This window comes from Doryrhamphus excisus, chromosome 19 (genome assembly GCF_030265055.1).
Source record: "Doryrhamphus excisus isolate RoL2022-K1 chromosome 19, RoL_Dexc_1.0, whole genome shotgun sequence".
NCBI classification, from domain to species: Eukaryota; Metazoa; Chordata; class Actinopteri; order Syngnathiformes; family Syngnathidae; genus Doryrhamphus; species Doryrhamphus excisus.
The window spans coordinates 12,479,691-12,502,340 of NC_080484.1; the positions used below are offsets into that span (position 1 = coordinate 12,479,691).

At 42.8% G+C, this 22,650-nt stretch overlaps 2 protein-coding genes across 13 annotated transcripts; both read right to left on the reverse strand.

Annotated features, from left to right (window-relative positions):
• Nucleotides 1–21: 21 nt before the first annotated feature.
• gnpat2 (glyceronephosphate O-acyltransferase 2) lies at nucleotides 22–8,793 on the reverse strand. 8 transcript variants are annotated; one of them, XM_058056374.1, is made up of 18 exons: nucleotides 8,611–8,793; nucleotides 8,063–8,260; nucleotides 7,816–7,992; nucleotides 7,616–7,745; nucleotides 7,072–7,199; nucleotides 6,922–6,997; nucleotides 6,712–6,863; nucleotides 6,546–6,649; nucleotides 5,477–5,718; nucleotides 4,979–5,239; nucleotides 4,820–4,899; nucleotides 4,269–4,412; nucleotides 4,102–4,201; nucleotides 3,943–4,036; nucleotides 3,785–3,867; nucleotides 3,524–3,699; nucleotides 2,625–2,737; nucleotides 24–901 (listed from the first exon to the last, which is right to left on the reverse strand). In XM_058056374.1, exons 1-16 carry the CDS (start codon nucleotides 8,695–8,697, stop codon nucleotides 3,617–3,619), a joined length of 2,139 nt encoding a protein of 712 aa, XP_057912357.1. In that variant the 5' UTR covers nucleotides 8,698–8,793; the 3' UTR covers nucleotides 24–901; nucleotides 2,625–2,737; nucleotides 3,524–3,616. The 8 variants fall into 8 exon arrangements, with proteins under 8 accessions (XP_057912360.1, XP_057912362.1, XP_057912363.1 ...); XM_058056377.1 differs by having other exon boundaries at nucleotides 22–901; nucleotides 2,625–3,699; nucleotides 7,616–7,736; XM_058056379.1 differs by having other exon boundaries at nucleotides 22–901; nucleotides 2,625–3,699; nucleotides 4,320–4,412.
• Nucleotides 8,794–9,601: 808 nt separating this feature from the next.
• lpin1b (lipin 1b) lies at nucleotides 9,602–22,224 on the reverse strand. 5 transcript variants are annotated; one of them, XM_058057483.1, is made up of 20 exons: nucleotides 21,907–22,224; nucleotides 17,976–18,179; nucleotides 17,818–17,913; nucleotides 17,687–17,716; nucleotides 15,941–16,233; nucleotides 14,936–15,034; nucleotides 14,739–14,862; nucleotides 14,383–14,635; nucleotides 14,227–14,320; nucleotides 13,960–14,144; nucleotides 13,607–13,700; nucleotides 13,428–13,497; nucleotides 12,920–13,012; nucleotides 12,782–12,840; nucleotides 12,045–12,186; nucleotides 11,823–11,971; nucleotides 11,630–11,716; nucleotides 11,283–11,550; nucleotides 10,710–10,813; nucleotides 9,602–10,446 (listed from the first exon to the last, which is right to left on the reverse strand). In XM_058057483.1, exons 1-20 carry the CDS (start codon nucleotides 21,979–21,981, stop codon nucleotides 10,272–10,274), a joined length of 2,694 nt encoding a protein of 897 aa, XP_057913466.1. In that variant the 5' UTR covers nucleotides 21,982–22,224; the 3' UTR covers nucleotides 9,602–10,271. The 5 variants fall into 5 exon arrangements, with proteins under 5 accessions (XP_057913466.1, XP_057913467.1, XP_057913469.1 ...); XM_058057484.1 differs by having other exon boundaries at nucleotides 12,045–12,183; nucleotides 21,907–22,220; XM_058057486.1 differs by lacking the exon at nucleotides 21,907–22,224 and adding an exon at nucleotides 19,478–19,681.
• Nucleotides 22,225–22,650: the final 426 nt, after the last annotated feature.

Consider the following 22,650-nt stretch of genomic DNA (forward strand, 5'->3'; position numbering starts at 1 on the left):
GCAGACAAAAAGTGATGCAAAATCTCTTAAAAGCCCAAGAGATATTAACAAAGCTGCTCAATCATGACACTTGATATACTGTATGTTCCTATGACAAATTTGCTTGATTATGACTGAAAAGTCATAATGGTGTTACTGGAATGCTATGAGTGCACGTTATGATGTTGGTTAGTTATCTGATCATGTGACATCCGGGGCCGTGCCTTGCGTGCTCAGGTGACGGTTGCCGCCCACATGAGACTTTAATGCAGGCTGACATTAGTCACAGCATTAAATTAGACTCCAATCTGACCCCAGCACCTTCTAATCTCTTCTATCTCTCCTCTTGTACAGGTAACGCTGTGCTGGAGCTGCGTCTGCTCTTCCACGCCCTCACCAAAGCGGCTTGCCACCTCTACCTGGCCCTGCTGCCCCTGCGCCGAGCTGCCATACACTTCAGCGACTGCGCACGCCACCTGCTGGCCAGCGCCCAGCAGAGCCCCGGCCCCCACGGCTACCACCAGCATCACCACCACGGTGCGCCGCCGGGCCGGGCGTGCACGCTGCACCTCCTGGAGGGCGCCTGCGTGCTTTGCGAGACCATGCCCAACCTGATGGGTGCCGCTCTGAGTGTGGGCGCCGCCTTCTGCCACGCGCTGCAGGGGGGCTCCTACGTGCTGGCGGCCACGCTGCGTGCCATCCAGCTCAACCTCTTCTCCCAGATGAACGGCGAGAAGGAGCGCTGGGACAAGGAGCGCCACCGCGCCAAGGAGAGCGAGAAGAGGCTCAACTCCAAAGTGCTGGAGTACATCTCCGTCTTTTGCCAGGACCCCGTCAGCGCCCTGCGCATCAAGGTGGACGTGCCGCCCGTGTACAGATAGGCCTCGCCGCGGGGATACTTCATTAGGGACACCTGCACCATCTGAAGAGGAAAGAAGCACTGCTTTTGCAAAGATGATTTATTATTGTGGTTGTTTCTAATATTTTGGTTGCCTTATTTAGCTGACGTTACCATGCACCCTCCATGTGGGCCTTTTGAAAGGTACAATCTCTGTACTTACTGTACACTGGTGGTAAAAGGTGTTTGGCCCCTTTCTGATTTCTCTTTTTTTTACATATTCGTCACACTTAACCAAACAAATTTAAATATCAGTCAATGACAACACAACTCAATACAAAATGCAGTTTCTAAAGGAAATGTTTTATTAAGGGAGAAAAAAATTCCAGACTTGGATGGCCCTGTGTAGAAAAAGTGATTGCCATCCCCTGTTAAAACAAAACTGAGATTGATTGAAATCTAACAGTCTGGAAAAGCCATTTCTAAAGCTTTGGGACTCCAGCAAACCACAGTGAGAGCCATTATCCACGAATGGCAGAAACACGGAACAGTGGTGAACCTTCCCAGGAGTGGCCGGCCAACCAAAATGATCCCAAGATCGTCACAAAAGACTCCAAAATAACATCGAAAGAACTGCAGGTCAAGACCAAAATGAAAAGAACATTTATGGCTCATCTCAATTTTGCCTGAAAACATCTCCATATTCCCCAAGACCTTATGGAAAATATTCTCTGGTGAAGTTTTTGGAAGGTGTGTGTCCCTGGCCGCTTTTCAGAAAAAACATAGTAAAATATGGTGGTGGTAGTGTGATGGTTTGGTGCTGTTTTGCTGCTTAAGGACCTGAAACACTTTCTGTGATAAATGGAAGCATGAATTCAGTGTTTTGTGTTCAGTTGTGTTGTCAGTGATCACTATTTACATTTGATGACCGGAAACATTGAAGTGTGACAAACATCCAAGGAAATGAGAAACCAGGAAGGGGGCAAACACTTTTTCACGCCGCTGTATATACTTCAAAGGCCTCAATTGGAGACTCGTAACCATTTGTACCTTCTTCCAGGTCCAAAAGGTGCACACATGTTCCAAAGTTCAAGGGACTGAAAAGCAGGGGTGAGGCATTGGCACCAAAGTACCACATCAGCATAAGTACTGGACTCCAAGGTAACTTTGTACTTTTTGTGGAGTCAAAAAATGTGCGACACCCTTATGAGTTGGGGGCAAAAAGTCAATCATTGGTACTAAACCCCCAGAATGTTTTGCTTGATGGCGGCCATGTTTTCCAACCAATCATATGCGTGCTAGTCAGTCTCCTGAAGGCGTGTACCAACATTAGCAGTGATTGGGTGTAACACCGGAAACTTACAGGTGTGTTGTTGAATAACAGCGCCACCTTGTGGTGGATTTGTCAGAAAAGTAGTGGGGGTGCATGGTTTGATACATTTTCAGCCTTTCAGGAGTAGAAGCGTTAGCTTACACAAATACACCTGATTTTTAACATGACTATGTTTTTATGATGGCATAGGTCAAACTTAAGGGTTACTGCACGCTGAAAGGTACCATTTTTTTGTGAACAAAGGGCAAAAATATTGTAGTTACTGCAAACAGCGTGCCCGATAATAAAGATTCCTATCCTAGAATGATGTTCCATTGGAGTGCAGACCTCCACCAAGGCATAGATCATGGATTATAGCCTAGTTAGTCTGCTTTAAAATACAGTGGGACACAAAAATGAGTCAGAGTGAGAATGATTGCAATGATGATCTTTGCAAAGGCAGCCATTGTTGTTTTGGAGCGGGTGCAGGTGTACCTGATGCTGTGCTTGGTCAGTGGGCACTCAAAGAGGCCTTTTAACTGCAGTGTGCTTGTTTGGTGGGCGGTGAGACGACGGCACGTTGAACTTTGACCTCTGCTCCTCGCTCACTGTTGTTGAAAGCGACGAAGAAGACGAGAAAAAAACAATATGAAAAGGAAATCTATGGTGCATTTTGTTACAATCGTTTCACATTTATTGGTATGTCAAGAAGCTTTAAAAAAAGAATAAAAGTCTGAAACATGGTATATGGTAGTTGACATGTGATTTACATTATATCATTCATATCTTTTCCCTGCTTGACTTTCTTCAGGCGTCGGATTGGCTAGAAATCCGCGGATGCTTAAAGGTGGTAGCCACGTTCCACCTGTTGTTTTGATGTCGTGCTTTTAAAAAAATTACGTGTACACGTGACAGTGGTAGTACTACTAGTCATACTATGACTATATATATTTGGAATATTGCAATAAGCCGCTGCTCTGACTGTTGCGTTTGTGTTTTTGTGATGATTTTTCACTTGTTAAAAGTCAAATGTTATTCTCGTAAAGTTATTTTTTAAAATAATAGTAGCACTTTTTTTCAATTTGATTCTATTTTGTAATTTTTTTCCGCTTACTTCATGGGTTATTACATCTTTTTTTCATAATACTTTATTCCTGTGTCACAACTTTATTTCCAAATTACTACATTACTACATTACTACTTTTTCTTGTAATATTATGACTATTTCTCTCAATTTTGACTTTGCAACTCTATTTTTGTAGAATTTTTAAATTGAATGTCATAACTTTACAGTCACTATTTTTGCTATTTTTGTCTATTTTGTCACAGTGTGGCCCTATTCCTTATTAGTAAAAAGTGCAAAAAAATTTCCAATATATTGTAAATGTGTGTACACTGCTGTATCTTCCGATCCGACGGCGATGGAGGAAAGAAGCCAAAAGGCGAAGGAAGGGTTCACGCTGAGGTGAGAGCGAGGATGTGGTCTGCTACTGAGCTTGGATGTCTTCCAACGGGGACTCAAGTCTTGCGTCAGGTTCAGTCTGGAGCATCTGGGGGTGGATTTTCCCAGCTAGAGTCAGGAAAAACAAAAAAAAAGCGATCTATTGAAGGGATACATCAAGCACCACTCATGAATATTGTTTCTTGTTTCTTACAGAGCGTGTCTGCTATCCTTCCCACAGCGTCTTTGTCCACGCTGTACTGCTTCTGCTCAGACCTGCCAAACAAGACCGCAAGGCTTGGCGTGGAGAAGCAGCAGAGAAAATGAGCTTAAAAGCAAACAGATTTCCCCGCCGCTAATCTAATTACTCACGCCTTCAACTTGGTCACAGCCGCCAGCCTCCTGAGGGATGACAGGACGTTCTTTTGGGTGTCCGACGAGAGGGCCTCGTAGGTGTGGAGATCACCTGCGGCGAGGGAGATTGGCCGTCAGCCTCTCCGCCTAGAGGAGGTGAGTCACTCTTAATTCTACCTGACAGGATGAGCTTTGAGGCCAGACGTCTCACTGCAGGGAGGAAATCTTTCTCTGTGACCACGTTAGCTTCCTGCTCGCACAGGAACCCCAACATCACCTGGGAAGCAAACAACCGTAACATGATGATCATGGTTATGATTGGCGAAGGTTAAAAAAAAAAACACCTGATATGAGTCAATGAAGGGCTGCAGGAGCCCCCGCAGGAAAGAAAGCACCTCCACACCGTCCTCTGACGCCAACACCTCCTGTTGGCCGACCACATGCACAGCGCCACATTTCTCCAGGAGCAAACACGCCTCCTCAAAGTCCTAAAAACACCAGAAATGTACCTGTTGTACCACGTTGCTGCTATCGGAACCTTAAAGGGGCCCTATTATGCTCATTTTGGGCCCTTTGGATTAAGTTATATAGAGCAGCTACATACAATAACCTGCACAGAAAGCTTTCTAGATCTTCCAGAGTCTGCACCTATCCCAACTGAATTTCCTTGGCTTTTCAAAAAGGTCTGTTGTCATTTATTGGTCACCAAAGAGAAATACATTAAAATAAAAACATAAATTCAGCAATAAAAAAATAAAATGGTTGTATTATTTTATGAAGTAGCATAGAAAACGTATGGGTTGATGAAAATATGTGAAAGAGGGTACCACTGTCCTCCACTGGCTGATCCTGATGTGTTTGGAGGTTTTCTGTAAAATGACACTAACATGTTTACCTCCGAGGCTTTGCCAGGAATGAAGATGAATTCACTTCGGAAGACATCCTGAAGGAAGCAGAAGGAGGCGAAGATCTCCCCTGCAACCACAAACATGCATCATCAGCATCATGTCACGTCGCCATGGTTACCCGCATCACCTGTTTAAAAAACGCTTGCCTCTGCGACTGCACCCCGTGAGCTTCAGCGCCACGGCCAAGAGGGCCGGACGGACAAACAGGTGCAGGGTTTGGTTGCGGTAGGACGCCATCATCAACATGGGCGCCGCCATCTTGGTAACGCTGTCCTCAGCAGCCATTGGCTCCTGGCTGGCTGCCGCTTCTTCCTCCCGAACTAGGAAAACGCGCTCCTCCTGGAGGTGGATGGAGGTGTGGTGGAGCGCCACGGCAGATGACATCACATCCCAGTCGGAGACGTGTGCTGGAAGGTAGAGGAGACGTGTGCCCACATGTTTGTGAGACACTCCAGTGGGGTCCTCTTAGGATAAGTGACTTAAAGTACATTAATCCAGTGGACATCCCCTAAGTGAGTGTGAATGCTTGTGCCACATCACATTCATCTAATCTGTCTGATCTCACTTCAAGCTGGACATAGTGTCCTCACCTGACACACTCCCTTATTTGCTTGGATTTTTAAAGAGATGTATTTTGGACTCACCAGGCCAGTTCAGCCGACCCCCAAAGTCCAGCGCCAGCCTCTTAAGCCACAGCGTCCTCTCAGCCAGCTGACGCCAAGCTAGGCCGCTGTCTGTCAGGACAGAGAGGGGCTCCTGGAGCAACAGGCAGGCCATGAGGGACCAAGGGCTGGTGAAGGAGCCCCGCTCTTGGCTGCGAACCATCACATGAGCCAGCCTGTTCACCCATGCTTGGTGCTCCTCTGACGACCTCTCAGGAACCTCTCTATAGAAGGATGGACAGTGTGATATATACGCTAAGATGGGCCGCCCGGTAAAAGATGGCCAATAGAGGTAAAATATTAAAACACTACAATTAAATTTGATATAAAACCCTAATAATTTGGTAAAATAATACAAATATAACAACAAAATAATTATAATTTTTTAAATAATGGAATGAAAAAATAATTTAATTTCCAAAGAAGGTTATGCAAGAGCAGGGATAATTTTAAAATTGAAATTTTGAATTTTTCCTTGATATTTTATTTATAATTTAAATATTTATAATTTAATTTATTTTATATTTTTTTAAAAAGTGTTTCAAAAGTTTATAAGTTAATACAATTCAAGAGGAAAATAATGAATTTGTTTTTTAAAAATAGGATCAAATGAAAGAAAATAATTTCAATCCTAAACAGTGACTGTGTTGAAATGTGGATTTTTTTTCCGTTAGTGGGTTTTATTTTTTTTTTAAAGTATAATTCGTTTTCTAAACATTTAATTTTACTTTTTTTACTATAGTATTGTTTTAATAGTTACTTTGTATTAGAGTGGATTTGAATATATTATAAATTATGATAATATGTGGATTATTTACTTCAGTGAAAATGCACTGTAATTATAATTATTTAATAATTGAATATAATATTAATTACATCTTTAATAATTTATAGTGTGAATTAATTCCAATGAATTAGCTGAGAAATTGACTGGTGGATTTGTCTCCCTCTTGTGGCGGTTAGAGTAATGACAAAAAACTGGCCATCCTGCAGTACAATATATACGGAATGATTAGAATAATAATAATTCCAAATGGAGCGTGTGACCCACGTTATGTTGCCGTGACACAGCTGTCTGGCCGACATGGGATGCCCCAAGTTGACGTGCATGCAACCGTAGTCCTCCTTCAGGACCCAGTTGACCTTCAGCAGACTCTGTCAATGGAGAACTAAGACTGATGAGAATCTTGAAGAAGGACTTAGCGAGTATGACTCACCAAGGTGCTCTCTTTAGGCTTGGGGATCCCCAGCAGTTCCCGTGCCAGCAGCGATTCTTCTAGAACCCGGTCGTAGCTGATGCTGATGGGCACGAAGGTGATGTCGTGCACCTCACCTTTCAGGAAGGGCTCCAGCACCATGTGCATCATACCTGCACATAGTAGCACACCTGAGCTGTATTATTTACTCTTTACCACCGAGGGGCTCACCTAGCTTGGGTGTCAAAGATTTCAGGGAGCGACTCCGGTAGCCTTCGATGTAAAACTCCACCGGAGCAAATCCTGTCTGTAAAACACGTGAAACCACTTCCTTAGGGACATTACCATGATAATGATCCGTTTTGATTGACAGCGTCCTACTCTGACGAGACTTTTCACATATTCGGACAGCACCGCACAGTACAGCCTGTTGGAGGCGATGTCCCGACGGATGTAGAACGCCCCGGAGCGACGCAGCATCTCGCCGACAAAGTTCATCCCGGCCAGAGCTGCATATCACATCAACGGGTGAGCCGCCTCAGCAGCAACCACACATGTTTGGTACAAAAAAACATAATTATTATAATATTTTTTAATCATAATTATGCTTATTATTATAATTATTAGTAGTAATATATATTTATTAAAATTATTCACTTTTACAGGTTGAAATTGGTGATTTTTGTGGAGCAGTGTCCTACCATTGAGAGCCTAATCAAATAATGATAGCCTATGAAATCTGCCTAGCAACAAGTGGCCAATCAAATGTGTCACTCAGGGAAAAAAATATTTTTTATATTAAATTAAATTACAAATGTGGAAAAAATAAATAAACATTGCAATTGTGACAAGAATGCAATAAAAATGAAATAAAATACACACATTAATAAAGTTTTAACATAAAATGTATATAAAAGATACTTGCCCAGTCCAGAAGCAATAACAGGCAACGGGATGTCGTAAGTAAACATGATGTAGGAGATAACCAGGAAGTCCGTGTAGCTCCTGTGGTTGGGTAGCAGTATGACGGGCGTGTCCTCCACCGCCTGCTGGAGCTGCACAGAACAGAAGATGAACAACTTTTCAGGGAACAAATGAACTAGGGACAGGAGTAGAGGCTGTGACCAGGCGGAGAGCGTCCATGTTGACGTAGATGCTGGAGTAGATGCGCTTCAGCACTTTGCTGAGCATGTAGCCCATCAGACGGACGAAGCCCAGCTGCAGGTTTTGGGACATCTCCCTTAGAATACCCTCAGCTTCCTCCGTCACCGCCTCCACTGACGACCCCGTCTCTGTGGCCACCTAATGAAACAAAACAGAAGCATGAGTGACTCCATATGTAGTTAATGGACGTTTTATTCATTGTGACCACCTCTTCTATGACGCGGCGTACATCCTCGGAGGCCAGCACGGCCCTGTTGAGGTCAGCAGCCGAGCAGGGCAGTGCCCCCTTGTATGGGCGGGGGTTGAAGGTCCTGAAGGCATGGCCCAGGTCGCTGCTGTCTCTTCTTTCTTGCAATATGTCCACCATTTTATCCTCGTCATTCTCCTCGAGCCCTGCTTGGTCGGACTATATAACAATATATAGGCTACTTATACTTCCTCATTTAGCCTATGACTAGCAGACTATAACATGTTTCATGTTGTGCTATGTATTGTATTATAATATTATTTCATGTTATTCATTAAGTATGTATTGTACCTCCTGATATATTATTTTAAACTATATTATGTTATTGGTCACATACAACGTCGTTGCAACTACGTAAGTCTTGAATGGACTTTAACCCGTAATGGCCAACAATACGTTGGCCAAAAAAGACTTAACAGTGTACTAAAAGGGTAACCCTTTTTAGCAACTAGTATAACAACAACAACAAAAAACACCGATCGCATTTTGTCCAGGAATAGTGTCCTTACCGTGTTGGCCATCTTTTGGTGGCTCACTGAACTGGACCCGGTACCAAAAAAAGAATCCGGTATAGTTCTTCTGCCGAGTGACACCATAAAACGATAAATAACGTTATAAAGTGGCTAAGAGGAAGTCAAAACTGTGGAAAATGCATGCAGGATGTGAAAGAGCGTCCGAAAAAACACTTTCCCTTTCGCTTTTGCTTGTTTTGCCCATTTGATATACCCACTTTCATTTTTGCTTATAAAACTGTCCAGCGAGTATTTTTTAAATACAACATACAAGCCTAATTTTTAAATCCTGATTACATTTATTTCAAAACAAATAAGAATGAAAGGACACTGAATGAACCAATATTATAAACAGCTCTGAGGATGCCAATACTGTATAAATCTTTATACCCCAAATGTTAAACAAGCTTTTTGTTTAAACCTTTTTTCCTGGAAAAATGTTTTATTTGGATCAATATGGTATTAGGATATTTACATTTTGTTGAGCAACTGGAGCTGGAGTGTAAAACGCTGGGGCAGTGCCCTACCAGATGCAGCGGTGGGCGCTAGAGTGAAAAGCTAATGTTTTTGTTAAAATACATTAACAGGGGCAAGTGTGGTAGTGCCCTAGCTGGCAGACGATGGCGCTAGGGTATCACACTTGAGAACCATTAGAATGAGTAAAAAAGTGACAATTGAACCATTTTAAGATGCCCCGGAAAGTGTTGTTTTCTAGAGAATAGTGATTTATCTTTAATTTATCTTTACCCTGCCAAACCTCACCATCTTTTCCCTGCTATGTCAGCTTTTTTTATGTTTTGGGGCACAAGTGACACTGCCCCACAAAAAACGCCCGGCAAAAAATGTCTAATCCAACGTGTTACAGGACAAGGGAAAAGAATAAGAGAACAATTTTAAAAAAAGGAATACAAAATGCAGTTAATACCACAACATATTTCACCAAACAACAATTGAATTGTCCGACAAGACAATTTATTTGACTTTTTTATTTGACAATTTATTTGGTCTACACTAAAAATGATACTGTAATAGTCACAGTCAACGCTGATACTGTATATGATGAACAACTTCAGTCCAAATAAACTCTTTCACAGAAAGAATAATAAACATTTTAAAGCATATGAATACTATATGTACACATCATCATCTTACAGATTCTAATGATAGCAGCATAGGCTACAAAAAATCTCATTTAGAAACACTTTGCAATGTGTTTCGGATTGATGAACGCAGTTTTTTTGTGTGTGTTTTGAAACAGTCACACACTAGACGACTGAGGTGAATTCGGTCCAGATAAGTAACATGAAAAGGCATTTGATGCCACCTCATATTGAAAAACAATATGCATATTTTAAAGAGTTGCTCTAGCTCCCTACAATAAATAGTCACTTTTTAGAAATGTGCTTCACATTATCCTGACATTGTTCTGTTGCGTAATAATTATTACTTCACACACATACTTGCCTACTTGCATATGCATACATATATTTCCTGAAAATAAACGGATATATTTGGCACCAAGTTCATCTCCTCTACTAAAAAAAAGGCTCACTAATTCAGATCAAAATATGTGCTTAATGAAGCTGCCCTGAATAAATTATTACTCATACGTCCACTCAGACAGGCATATTGTGTTGAAAAGTGCTCTTGCATGATTGTCAACTGCCGGGGATGGGGGTAGATGGAGGTGTAGTGCCCTGACGGTCCACTAGGGGAAGCTGCTCCCTCCAGTAGGTGAAGTGGCTGAAGGTGTCCGAGCAGGGGAAATCCGAGGACGAGGCTCGCATCTTTAGGGGGAACACGTGGTCCACCACCTCGCACAGACGCACATATCTGGATGGGGATCAAAATAGAGTAAATACCTTACAGCTTGTGTGGGTTTTAGTTTTACTCATTTTAGCTCAAGTGTGTCCAGAGTGTGGCCCCGTGGCCATTTGTGGCCCCTGGAATATTTTTTTTTTTACATTCTAAAAATTTAACAAGAAAAACAAAAATTAAAAAAGTTGTAAGAAGTAATAATTTTAATTGTAAGAATAATGAGGAAAAATTGTGTAATTTTAGTTTAGTTTTTTTTACAAAATATCAAGTGAACGCACGATGAGATGTTGGTCTTGGCATGTTCCTGCACCAGCTCTCCTTTGGGGTTCACCGTGAAGATCCTGTTCAGCGGTACGCCAACTTCTTTATAGGAGAACACATCCTAGCGACATGGATTACAAAGGAAAATAATAACCATGTGGGAAAGCACGAAATGGCAGTCCAATATTTGACACTTTTTAAACTTTACTATTAATAAAGTTTGGTTAGCTTCCTTTTAAACTTGTCAGAAAAGTGCAGCTCTCTGTAATTTTCTCTCTACCCTACCCTTTATCACAGAGGTGTCCAACGTGCGGCCTTGGGGCACATTCTAAAAATATAAATGTAACTATTAAACTAAACTTCTTCTCCACTTCTTTTTCCATTTTTGTGACAGTGGAAACGTTCAAAGGCCCAACAGATGAGTGAGTACACTTTATTTTGAAATTAAATGATGAAATAAAGGTTTTATGATGGGAACAGCTTGACACTGGAACAGATTAATCCAGTGGAGACTATGTTCTATAGAAAAAAAATCAAACAGACCAGAGATAAGTGTTTGAGTGTGTGTGTGTGTGTGTGTGTGTGTGTACCGTGGGCCTGTTGCCAAAGGCGGCGTAGAAAGGCTGGGTGTTGGGGTAGAAGAGGTTCTTGATATCAGTCAGACACTCCACCTTGAACTTCTCAGGCTTCTTCTCAATCACCTCCCTGTGCAGGGCCGAAAAGAGGCTGCTGGGGCTGAGAAGCACCGGCCCAACGGGAAGCATGGTGCCCCTCTCATTGACCCAATGCAGGTAGCCCCGCGTCATGTCCGCCATGCCGATAGCTCGAGCTGAACAGTACAGGAACTTGTAGCCGTTCCTGGGGGAGAAAGGAGGAGGTGGATGAGACATGATGAAGACATGAGCTCCGTCATGTGCGGTGATGATGGCGTGCTTACTGGCTGACTTTATGGTAGAGCTGAGCAATACCCTGGTGCGTCCAGTCTTTACCCAGGGTAGGCAAGATATGACCCAGAGTGTCCGACCTGGAAGCCAACACAAAAATTCTGTCAGCATCCAGCGTACAAATGGATGAAAATATGAGTGAATTTGGTGCAAATCCAAATAAAGGTGCAGGCTGAAGAACAGCACCTGGTTATGGTTCCGTCGATGTCGGAAATAATGATCTTGTCATCCCAGTTCCAGAGGTAGATGGTTCCCTGACAGCGACACGTTCCCTGGTACTGAGTGGTCACACTGAACACCACATCGTTAGGACCATCCTGCAGCTGGAGCGACATCTGCGTATTTGTGTATGAGACGTGAATATCATATATTTGAAATACTAAACTTTCACTTTTCAAGACTTCTCACCAGCTGTTCGGATGTGAGTCGGAGTGTTTTCTTATACGACACGGTTCCTGTGGTGAGGCCGGGTTCTGATAGGAGACTTGGAGATGTCTGCTTGGCCTCTCTGTGCTCCTCATCACTGGAGGAGGACTCTTCTTTAAGTCTGCTATCAAACATGATTGACAAGTCGGTTGGAAGGATGACATTACCTTATAAATGTTAGCAGTTCATTGTTGTTTTTTTCTTGTCAGTGTACTTCCTGTGGAGGCTATTGTCTCATCATTGTATTGTAAAGGCACTTTACACTCATATTATCCACTATAATACACATAATAATAGTAAATAAGCCATTTAAGACTTTAAGAAAACTCGTGCTCATGTGTCACAGTAAATGTGTTCCCTTGGGAACCTTAGTAGGGGGTGGACAGGAAGTGAGGTCCAGAGTTGAGTTTGAGCTTCTTCAACACTAGGCTGTGTTATTATCATATTGTTATATTGTTATTGTCCTGTTGTAAGATCACCGAAACATGCCTTGTCTCGCCGGACACTGACACCTAATGGTCGATTTAGGATATTACATTCACAATTAGAATGCTTTTTCTGCCTTGCATTTGTATATTAGTTCATTTTGACATTTTTATGCTTGAAAATGCTTAACTTAGGTAGGTAAGAGTAAGTACAATTTGATTTTCAGGGCATCCGAGACCAAAATAAATACTACAACATGCAACATTTCATCTCATTTAGGAAGACCTGCCCACCTGCTTCCCAACATTCCAACATCAGCCGACCCACAGTCCCCACGGGCAGAGACGGAATCCTAGCAAAGACAAAAAAAAAGATGTGCTTCACTCATATTTATGTAAAAAAAAACGACTACCAAATTCAAATGAAATTACCGATTTGCTGCTGTTGTTGCGGCCCCTCCAGGAGAACCACCACCTCCCTCCTTTCTTGGGCATCTTCTCCTTCATGATGTTCTCCACCGCAGTCTGGTGCAGCCACCACAGCACATCCAAAACAAAACAGCGGGGGAGGGATAAATAAATACTTATACAACAGAAGCCAAAGCATAGCGTAAATGAACAATATGGAAAATAATAACGTAGAAATGGAGGACGCAAAGAGGCGTTACAGAGCTGTAGCCCAGCAGGTCAGTCACACAGCAGAGGAGGAAGTCAAAGGCGGAGTAAATAATAGACAGGCGGGTGTACTGATGCATGGATTGGATGGAAGGGGGTGTAAAGTAACAAGGAAGGAGGAACAGAAGGCAGAATATAAGTAAGCAGAAGATGCTATGCTAAGTAGTTGCAGCATTGGAGTGTCGCAGTGCAAGCTGGATGTACAAATCAATGGGAGGGTGTCATTTTATCTCTGCAGTGTGTGTGTGTGTGTGTGTGTGTGCACCTTCGGCAGTGGCTTCTGAAAAGCTTGCATGGCCAGCATGATGGGAGCGGCAGTGCTCCAATTATAGTATCTGAGAGAGAAAACCAAAGTGTATTTATGTCTACATGAGTGGAACACCATGGAACAGTTGGCTCGATGAGTGATATGCTTAGATATAGTCAAGCGAGATAATGTCTCACTTTGAGCCAATCTTCACCACCAGGTTGGGGTCATCGATGACGGAGGGGTTCTGCACAAACTGCTGGTACGAGATGATCTTCTCGCAGAACTGCTCTGTAAGTGCAAGCAGACACACCTTAGACAAACGAGAGTCTAAACTTTTTTTCCGAAACTGAACAAGGATTTGGCAAAAACCTGTGAGTAAGTCAGACACCCATAAAAATGTCTTTTCTATTTCTGACACACGGCTTGCTCACCCCAGCTCCCTTACTCCTGTTACATAATTAACAATTGAAAAACACTTTCTGGCTGCCATTTTGAAGAAAAGCAACCATTTACACTTCAGACACCAGTGCTTCATCCACAACTGTACCTTTGGTGATCTCTTTGTTGTCGCTAAGGCCGCCGCACAGCGAGATGGCGATGGACGGCAGGTCGCTCCCTGGGTCGCTGTAGCTGTCCACGCCGCTGTCTCCTCCCGAGCTGAGCGACTGCGGCGAGAGACTAGTGCTGTGGAGGCCTGGGTCTGAGATGCTCCTTACCGTCGCACCTCCATCACTGCAATAAAAACATAGCAGGCAGCCATGTTGGAAAAAAGAAGCCACGGAAATAGGACATAAAAGTATTCAATCAGCAATACCTCTTTGGGAAATACAAGGCGGCCACTTCAGGCTCCAGATCTGTGATGTCATCAAGGTAGACTCCATCAGTGCCGAGATGACGACTCCTTTTGTCTACCAACATCCGATGTTTCAATACCATGTATCAATTGATTCATGTTTTTTTTTTTTGCTACCTTTTTTCTTAGATGGAGAGTCAGTCTTTCCTGGAGGCCGGGATACTGTCTCCTCCATCTCTGACATCATACGGGGTGCCATGCTCCCCTGAGGTTCTGCAGTTATGGGTTCAGTCTCCATCATCACAGCGTCCTCACTGGTTGCCGCCATGCCCTCCTCCTGGGTAATCACTCTAAAGTGAGTGCTCTCCGATACGGGGATGGACACGGGACAAACAGGCGGCGACTCGGGTTTCATTGAGAGGAAGGACGGCTAAGAAGGGAAAAGGATATTGCAGATAGGTTTCGGGTTACATGTAGGACATGAATCATTTATTTACATGAAGAGGTACAGAAATAAGATGCTTATTGCTTACAGTAGCAGCCTGGGGCAGCTCTCCCCACGCCCAGTGCATAGCCGCATCCTGATTGGTTGCGTTGGACGGCTTCATCATGAGCTCCGAGTCGCTTTTCGGGGAGGTGGGACGGGAGCTTCCCGGGCTGAAAAAAAGCAGCTTTCATAAGCATTTTTGACAACATTAATCATTTGTTTCTATGTAAGTGAGTGAGGCACCTTTGGACGGGACTCCAATCGCCATCGGAGCGAGCATAGACGCCAGACTGTTTGAAAGAACCAGCTGATGGCCCGGTTTCCGAGACATTGGGCGAGACCCTGAAACACGTGCAGACATTATACTATTATAACCTTTACATAATATGATGCTCCATAGGACGATGAACGTATATTTCCACCTTTATAAGCAGCCAAAGTGAATGTAACTTGGAATAAAATGTATAAATGTAGTATTCTTCTATCTATAAAACCTTTTTTCTTATTTAATACATTTAATAATAATAATACAAGTTATTTTTAGGGCAGTACAGTAGCCTGGTAGCCGGATTGAAAATCTGTGGAGTCCCTCATGTGGGTTTTCTCCGGGTCCCAAAACATGTTTTGCTTTTTTGCCCATATGTATTTTTTATGACATTTTCCAGACTGGGAGTTACCTTTACCGCTAGTTAAATGTTCACATTTCTTTCCTTTTACAAAAGCAGATCACGCTGGAACTTGTAGCCGGGATCGTAACTGCAAATTCCGCTTCCCTATTCATACGCCTCCTAAAAATATATTCAAAACATGCAGCATACATGGAGTATACATTCACGACTTCATTGTATGCGTTTGAAAAAATGAGGTCAGGAATGTGAGTCTTGTGTTTGACAGCAATAAAGTCCATGTTTAGCACACACACTCTAGTGCAGCTCATATTAAAAGTGGCATTGCAGGGATGATGGGATCAAGTATGATTGTGATTCCGTTTTGTGTGTGGGGGGGGGGGGACGACGACACGGTTCTTGTTGCTGCATGCCTGACCCACATACTGCACGTGCTGGACAGTTCTGGGTCCAACATTTGTGCTACACATGTTGCAATGACGCTTCAGCTTCACTTCAATCAAGTGTTGATGCTTTCCATATGGACTGTTGTCCTTATCAGATGTGTGTGTGCACAGGGGGGGTTTGGGGTACTCCCTTCATGTTTGATGATTGACTTTCAATGCATCTTCTTGTTGCTTACCTGTTGCTCTCCATCTCCTCATCAGAGCTGATGTCAATGGTGAACATGTCCTCGTCCTCAGAGTAGTCGCCGCTCTCCTCCCTCTTTAAGCTGTCCACCCTGGCTTTCCTCCTCCTCTTCCTTCTCTTCTTCATCATCATTGTCGCCGCTGTCATGCCTGGCTCTCCGCCGCTCCCCGTGGAGCCCAAGGTCTGCACAGGAGGCCCGGAAGTCTTCGCCATCAGAGCGGAGCTCATCAGAACCAAGCCATCCGACAGAATGGGAGAAGTGGCCAGGTAGGAGGGAACCACTTCCTGTTGACAGCAAATACGTTAGATCAGTAATTCACTGTCGCCATTCATACAACATTTATGTTTAATGGTGTTCGGCCATCCCCCGTATGTTTTTGCATTTAACCTTGCTACTATTTGCATATTCAGGGACTTTAGGCTTGGATTGCCATCTTTGCTTTATGGCTCTAAAACTCCTTTCTTAGTTCTGTAAAAGGAGTTCCCACTTCCCTCTAAAAAACTAGAGAACTTTCCAGGAGTTTCTGCATATGTGTGCATGTGTTTTTGGCACAGAGAGAGTGTCTGAGGTTAAAAAAAAAGAGAACAAGGTTAAGACATATTTGAGAATAGCTGGTCACGTTTTAGCTTCCCTCTGCCAAGTGAACAAGATTCAAGAAAAGAACTTTTCCCCAAGCCCTGGGAATCTGACACCAGTCTGGTTGAAATAAATCACCCTCTTCCCTTGTTGATGCTGGCCCCCGCAGTAGTTTACGGCTCATTTATGTCTTCAAAGCTGCACACATAGTCACGTGCATGTCAAGATATTTTACACAACCCCCCCCAAGGAAACAATGTGAACGGTGGAAAGACAAATCAGCTTTCCAAGAAGTGGAAACAGTAACTCTTTTCATACTTTTCCATGAACTGACTTTTGTTTAGCGGCAGGCATAAAAAGTGGGGATAAACATGACCAAGATTTATAACCTCTAAATACACAAGGCTTGAATGTAGGTTAGTCAACTCTGCGTTTGGTGCTGCTGCAAAAAGAGGAACACTGTTCACCTAAAAGGGAAGGATGAAATTCCTGACAGGGATGCCAACTCCACCCCATGTGTAAAATACACATCTACACATCAGGGCTGCAACGCAAAAACTTAGAAACAGCAGTTCCCTTCTATTCCTCGTCATATTGCAGGTCCAACAACGCTCTCTCACTCTGTCGCAGTTTTTTCAAATATCAGGTGTCTACTCTGTATCAGTCATGTTTCGGTGAGACAAGCACCCAACACGATCGCTAGAACAGCACAATAATAATAACTGCATAATCATAATAACAACACGGGCTACTGTTGGGGCCATAACCCACAACAAGCGCCGATGTCGCTACTGTCCGCCCGCCACTAACGTCCCCTAGGGAACACATTTACACCAGCAGGAGCTTTATTTAGCGCCTAAATGTTTTTTTACTCTTACTATGTGTACTATATCGGGGAAAACAAGTGTAAAGCCATTTAAAGTTACAAGACAATACATTGATGAGACAATAGCCACCGCAGGAAGTATGCTGTCCAGAAAAAAAACATCATTCTAACATTCTAACATCTTATTTATGTCTAATATGTCTTATTTTCTCTGATTAGATCCACAATATTGGGTAATACAAATGTAAAAGTGACTACAGGGCTGTTATTTCATGTCTAGAGGCCTCTAATATCTATGTATCCATGCATCCTTTTTCTATGCCACTTATCCTCACTGGGGTCGCGGGTATTCTGGAGCCAGGCCTCTAATAATGTAAAAAAAAAATGTATAAACAAAGATTGTATACAGGTTTTCTATGCCATAACTAAAACTGTGGAATATACTGCACGACTACTTATCATGTACCTGATCATTTTCCATTTCTTGCACAAAGAAAGCCTCTCCGTTGTCCCCAAGCTTCATATGTAAATCCACATTCTCTCCATTGATCTCCATGTCCACCTAAAACATCAAGAAATGTATCATAAAACCTACCAGATCATAAATGGATACTTTTACCTTACCACTTTCTCTCTGGATCGGAGGACACCCATCTTGCCAAAGCGGACGTGGAAAGGCGAACACTGCAGGGAGCCATCGGGCTGTCGCACCACAATGACGTCAATGCAGCCCGACAGAGTGGCCGGATTGAGGCCCCGGTACAGCTCCTTCACCTGGACGAAGACTTGACCCGCCAGCTGGCCCACGTAGTTCATGGTCTGACGGGTCTGGAGGACAGGACAGGAAAAAAACAGGACATAAGTATAGAGGAGTTGTTTACAACCTAGCAGGAGCAGGCATAGGGGTGACATTATTCTAAGAATCCATCGGTCAGAACTTGTTGACACTTTGACCTCCTTGAAGGCGCTGGGAATCATGTCCCGACTGTTCAGCATTCAAGAGACTGCTGACGAGATAAGACATCCGGGGAATGACTGGGATGTTTTCTGAGAAATGTGAGGATGACTTTGAATGGTCACACACTATATGGATATAAGTTCAACTCCCGGGAAGACTTTCTACCAGAATCTGTGTCCATTCAGCCATTGTTAGAGGTCACTGCTTTTTGTATTATGAAGACAGGGGATAACGTTGCACAAGAACATGACTCAATGTCCATTGCTTCATTTGTCTCCACCAGCTGAGTTGAGAACTTTTGTTACCAACAGAAGGAACTGCTGCTTCCTGTGTTTTTCCCATCTGTATTGACAAAACACAACAAACGTGTGTACTACATGAACCTATCTTGGGATTTCAAAGTGCACCGTGTTCCCCTTGGGTACAGACAGCTATTTTTAAAGCCTCCGTTCATCACTGCTGCCAACACCCTACGCCGCTTAAGATTATTTTCCAAAAGGCGGGGCATTAACACCCCTCATCATCACCTTCTCCAGAGGACAACAGGAGCTAGTTCTGAGAAGCATTATCTAAACGTCGCAGCACGTCCAACTCTCTAACCTTCACTGTCTTACATCATGAAGTACATATTCCCTGTGGAGATGTTCACTTTCAAAGCTGAACAGAAGCTTTGTGGTCTCAAAATAAACCTTCTTGTTATGTAGATGAGGCCAAAAAAGAAGAAGGAAGAAAAACATGATTTTGGTGTATGTATTTTGGTGTTTTTCCCCAATGATGGGGAAAGCAAACCACAGCCTTCATTTGGAGAGACTCATTTTTTCAAAATAAGATATATAGTACACTGACTGCTTGCTTTTTTGTACACTTTAGTGTATAAATGCACTTGGAGTCATTTTCACTCAACTTTCACAAGCATGAACTCTTTGTGGTGACACTTCTGAGAAACTAGAAGCCAAGAAAAAAAACTTTCGGTTTGAAAAGAAATATTACATTGCACGCGCTGATGTGAAAATCTATTTGAAACACTCATTAATTAACCTAACAAGCTATAACAAGATAATAATGAATGATTACAAGTACGATAACTTTAATTGTACAGAATTATGTGCGTTAAACACAAGTATATGGATGGAAATGTCTTTAAATACAATACAAAACTCTCTCCTACCTCTTGACACAAACACAACGAAGCACTTCCTCAGTGATGAACGACCTCACGGGCGGACATTATTTTTTCCTAAAAAATAAAAAAAAGATTGTCTAATATTTAATTAATATCCATGAAATACTACCAGTGAGTAAAAAAAATGGGAGAAAATGAATATTCCCAGTCCAAAAAGCAACGACTCTCATTCCTCCGGACAGCTGACGCATAGCTTGTCTTGCTGTTTACGTCACACACACCTAAGGCCCGCCCACCAGCCAATCAGCGTCCAGATTTGTTTTTCGTACTACTGAATTCATCGCTGCATAGGCTCAAGTTGCTCTCTGTGCTTTTTCCCGTCATTATATTCAATTCCCCCATCATTTGTAATATATATATATATATATATATAAATCATATGTGTAAGGATAAAGCAAATACTGAAACAGCAAGGTGATTGTGTTTTTAAAATGAGCTTCTTGCACAACCTCTGCTGCGGCTGGCTATGGTGACGTCACCGAGACGGCCTGATGCAGTGAGGTGATCTTTCTAGCCAATCACAGCCCTGGGAGAGACCACGTTTTGTCGTTGTGTGCGGCTTTTAGCCTCAAACGGAAATTCTTGAAGTAATATTTGGCTTCACTTTCTGTATGTGTGTGTGTGTGTGGGCCTGCGGGCCGAGAAGGAGTGGAGTAGCAGCCAAAAACCTCTGTCAAAATGATGAAAAAATGCCTAAAAATAATTACTGTGTCATTTCATTGTCATTTATTTGAATTGCTCATTGTACGGTACTGCCTTAGGTGCCATTCTTAACTGTCAATGTAAAAATAAGTTAACCACCATGAATATACATTTTTAAAAACAACAATAAAACCTTTTTTATGTTTTAACTTATTGCAAGTTGCATGAAGGCTTGATGTATTTGCTCTTTGGACATTTTTAACTGTCATGCAAGGATAAAAAGAAGTTAACCACAAACTAAAGAAGACGTAACTTTGTTTTTTTTAATGTTATAACTGGCAACTTGTATGCCAATATGCGCCATATTGTCCCGATAAGTTCCATTTCCTGTTCTATGGTTGTCGTCACGCTTTTCCTCTTTTCCATTCTTCTGAGGTGGTGTCCCACAACAAAATCAACCATCACAAGCTCATTTTGTAGCAGCAGGGAATATGAGATATGAGATTTGCTGCATCTGGCAGCAAGCGCAGGTTTCGAGTGACAACATGTACAACGTTGCCAAGAGACGACATGTCCTCTTCTCTCTTAACATTTACTTTGTGTCGGGGCAACTATTTATTTACTTGCCTCAAGGTTGTAGGAGGCCTTTCTATGACATGACATGATAACAGTCTTCTATATAGACATATGTGACTCATCACCTGTATGTAAATGAGGCGTCATGTGACCAATTTCACCTTGGTGCAGTTTACGCCCTTTTGTGTTGACTCAGCGAGCAATGTTTTTGCACGACGCAATCCCTTTTACAGACCCAGGCTGATATAGGCCTCTGATGTCCCTGTCACATGATGTGACAGGGACATAAACGGCATCCAACACACGACAGATCGTATTTCCTATTTCTATCCTTTTTCTGAGTTTAATGCTTTTTGCAGTAAATCCTTGACAATGAAAGGTTTTTTTTGCAGTAGGTTCTTAAAAACAGCTGTTGTTAAGTTCTCCTGTTGTTAAAGGAACTTTGCAGGAACTCTGCAGAAGATCCTTAAAAGCAACAGAGAGAGTTACCATATATTTTCTGTGGTAGGGTCTTAAAAACAATAGGGCGTTCCTGTCAGGTAGATAATCTTTGACTAGCGTTTTGCAGTAGGTCCTAAAAACAGTAGACTGCTCCTGTCATGTAGAGGATCTTTCGCCAGTCCCTTCAAAACAGAACAACTCCTGGTTATATGTATAGAGAATCTTTTACCAGCATTTTTGCAGTAGGTTCTTAAAACAGTAGTGCACTCCTGTCATGTAGAGGATCTTGCTTTCGTGTTTTTTTTTTTTAGCACATTTTCCAAAACAGCACAACCCCAGCACAATCATATAGAGATCTTTGGCTAGCAGTTTTGTAGCAGGTTCTTAAAAACAGCACAGCTCTCCTGTCATATGGGGAATCTTTGTGTAAGTCCTTAGAAATAGCAGGGTCCTCCTGCCATATAGAACATCTTTGACTCACATGGTAAGTTTACAAAACCACCAGTGTGTTTTTGTAATGCAGATTGTTTCTGACTAGTGTTTTTGCGGTAAAAAACAGCAGAGCACTCCTGTTACGTAAAGGATAGGTACCTCAAAACAGCAGAGTGCATCTGTCAAAGAGAGGATCTTTGAGAGCATTTTTTGCAGTAGGTCATTAAGAACATTAGAGCTGTTATATAGAGGATCTTTTACATTCCCATTGGTAAAAACAACAGTAAGTGACCACACTGTAATTTCTACGTAAAGAACTTTACCCAGCTCCATGTGGTTTCGGTAGCATCATGCTCAACAGCCTCCTCCAGCTCTTCACCTTCCTCTTCTGTTGTCATAATTCCATCCTGTGTTGAGGCCTAAACCTTCCAAGTTCTGTCCAGCCCAGAAAGTGCCGTCCTCACTCTGCAGTCTCCTCAAGATTCTGAGTACAAACTGCAAGTGCACCCTACTAAATTTACCTGGGCCCTCTGCTCCAGAAACATGAGACTGGCCCCCTCCCCGTGTTCCCCCAAAAGCGATCACCATGAACAAGACCCTCTGACTTCTTTGGCATTTTGGTAAGGACACCTGCTTGTCGGAATGTTATATTTGCATGGTATAGACACTCTGAGCGTACATGATGTAGTGGAATTCACACGCCATTGCCGTGACACTTATTCAATTAGCATGTGTCTTTTCCGTCTGTATTTTGGGACACCTGTTGTTGAGCCTGTGTTGACCATGGCTGTGCTGCTGTCACTGACGTCCAAGACAGGATCAGATTACTTCAAGTTCAAGACACCCTGGATGGCGCCTGGAGACACTTCCAAGTGACCACTGTGATTACTGTTGCCACAGACCAGACTTAACCTTTGACCTTTGCTGTGTGTTTTGACAGGCGAGCTTATAGCTTTTTCCACTTGTGACCAACATTGACCTCTAGTGTTTGAAAGTGGCAATTACACAAGTATTGGCTGATGGAGCAGTGGGGCCAAACTTGCTGCAATACTGATGTGGGGCGCCAT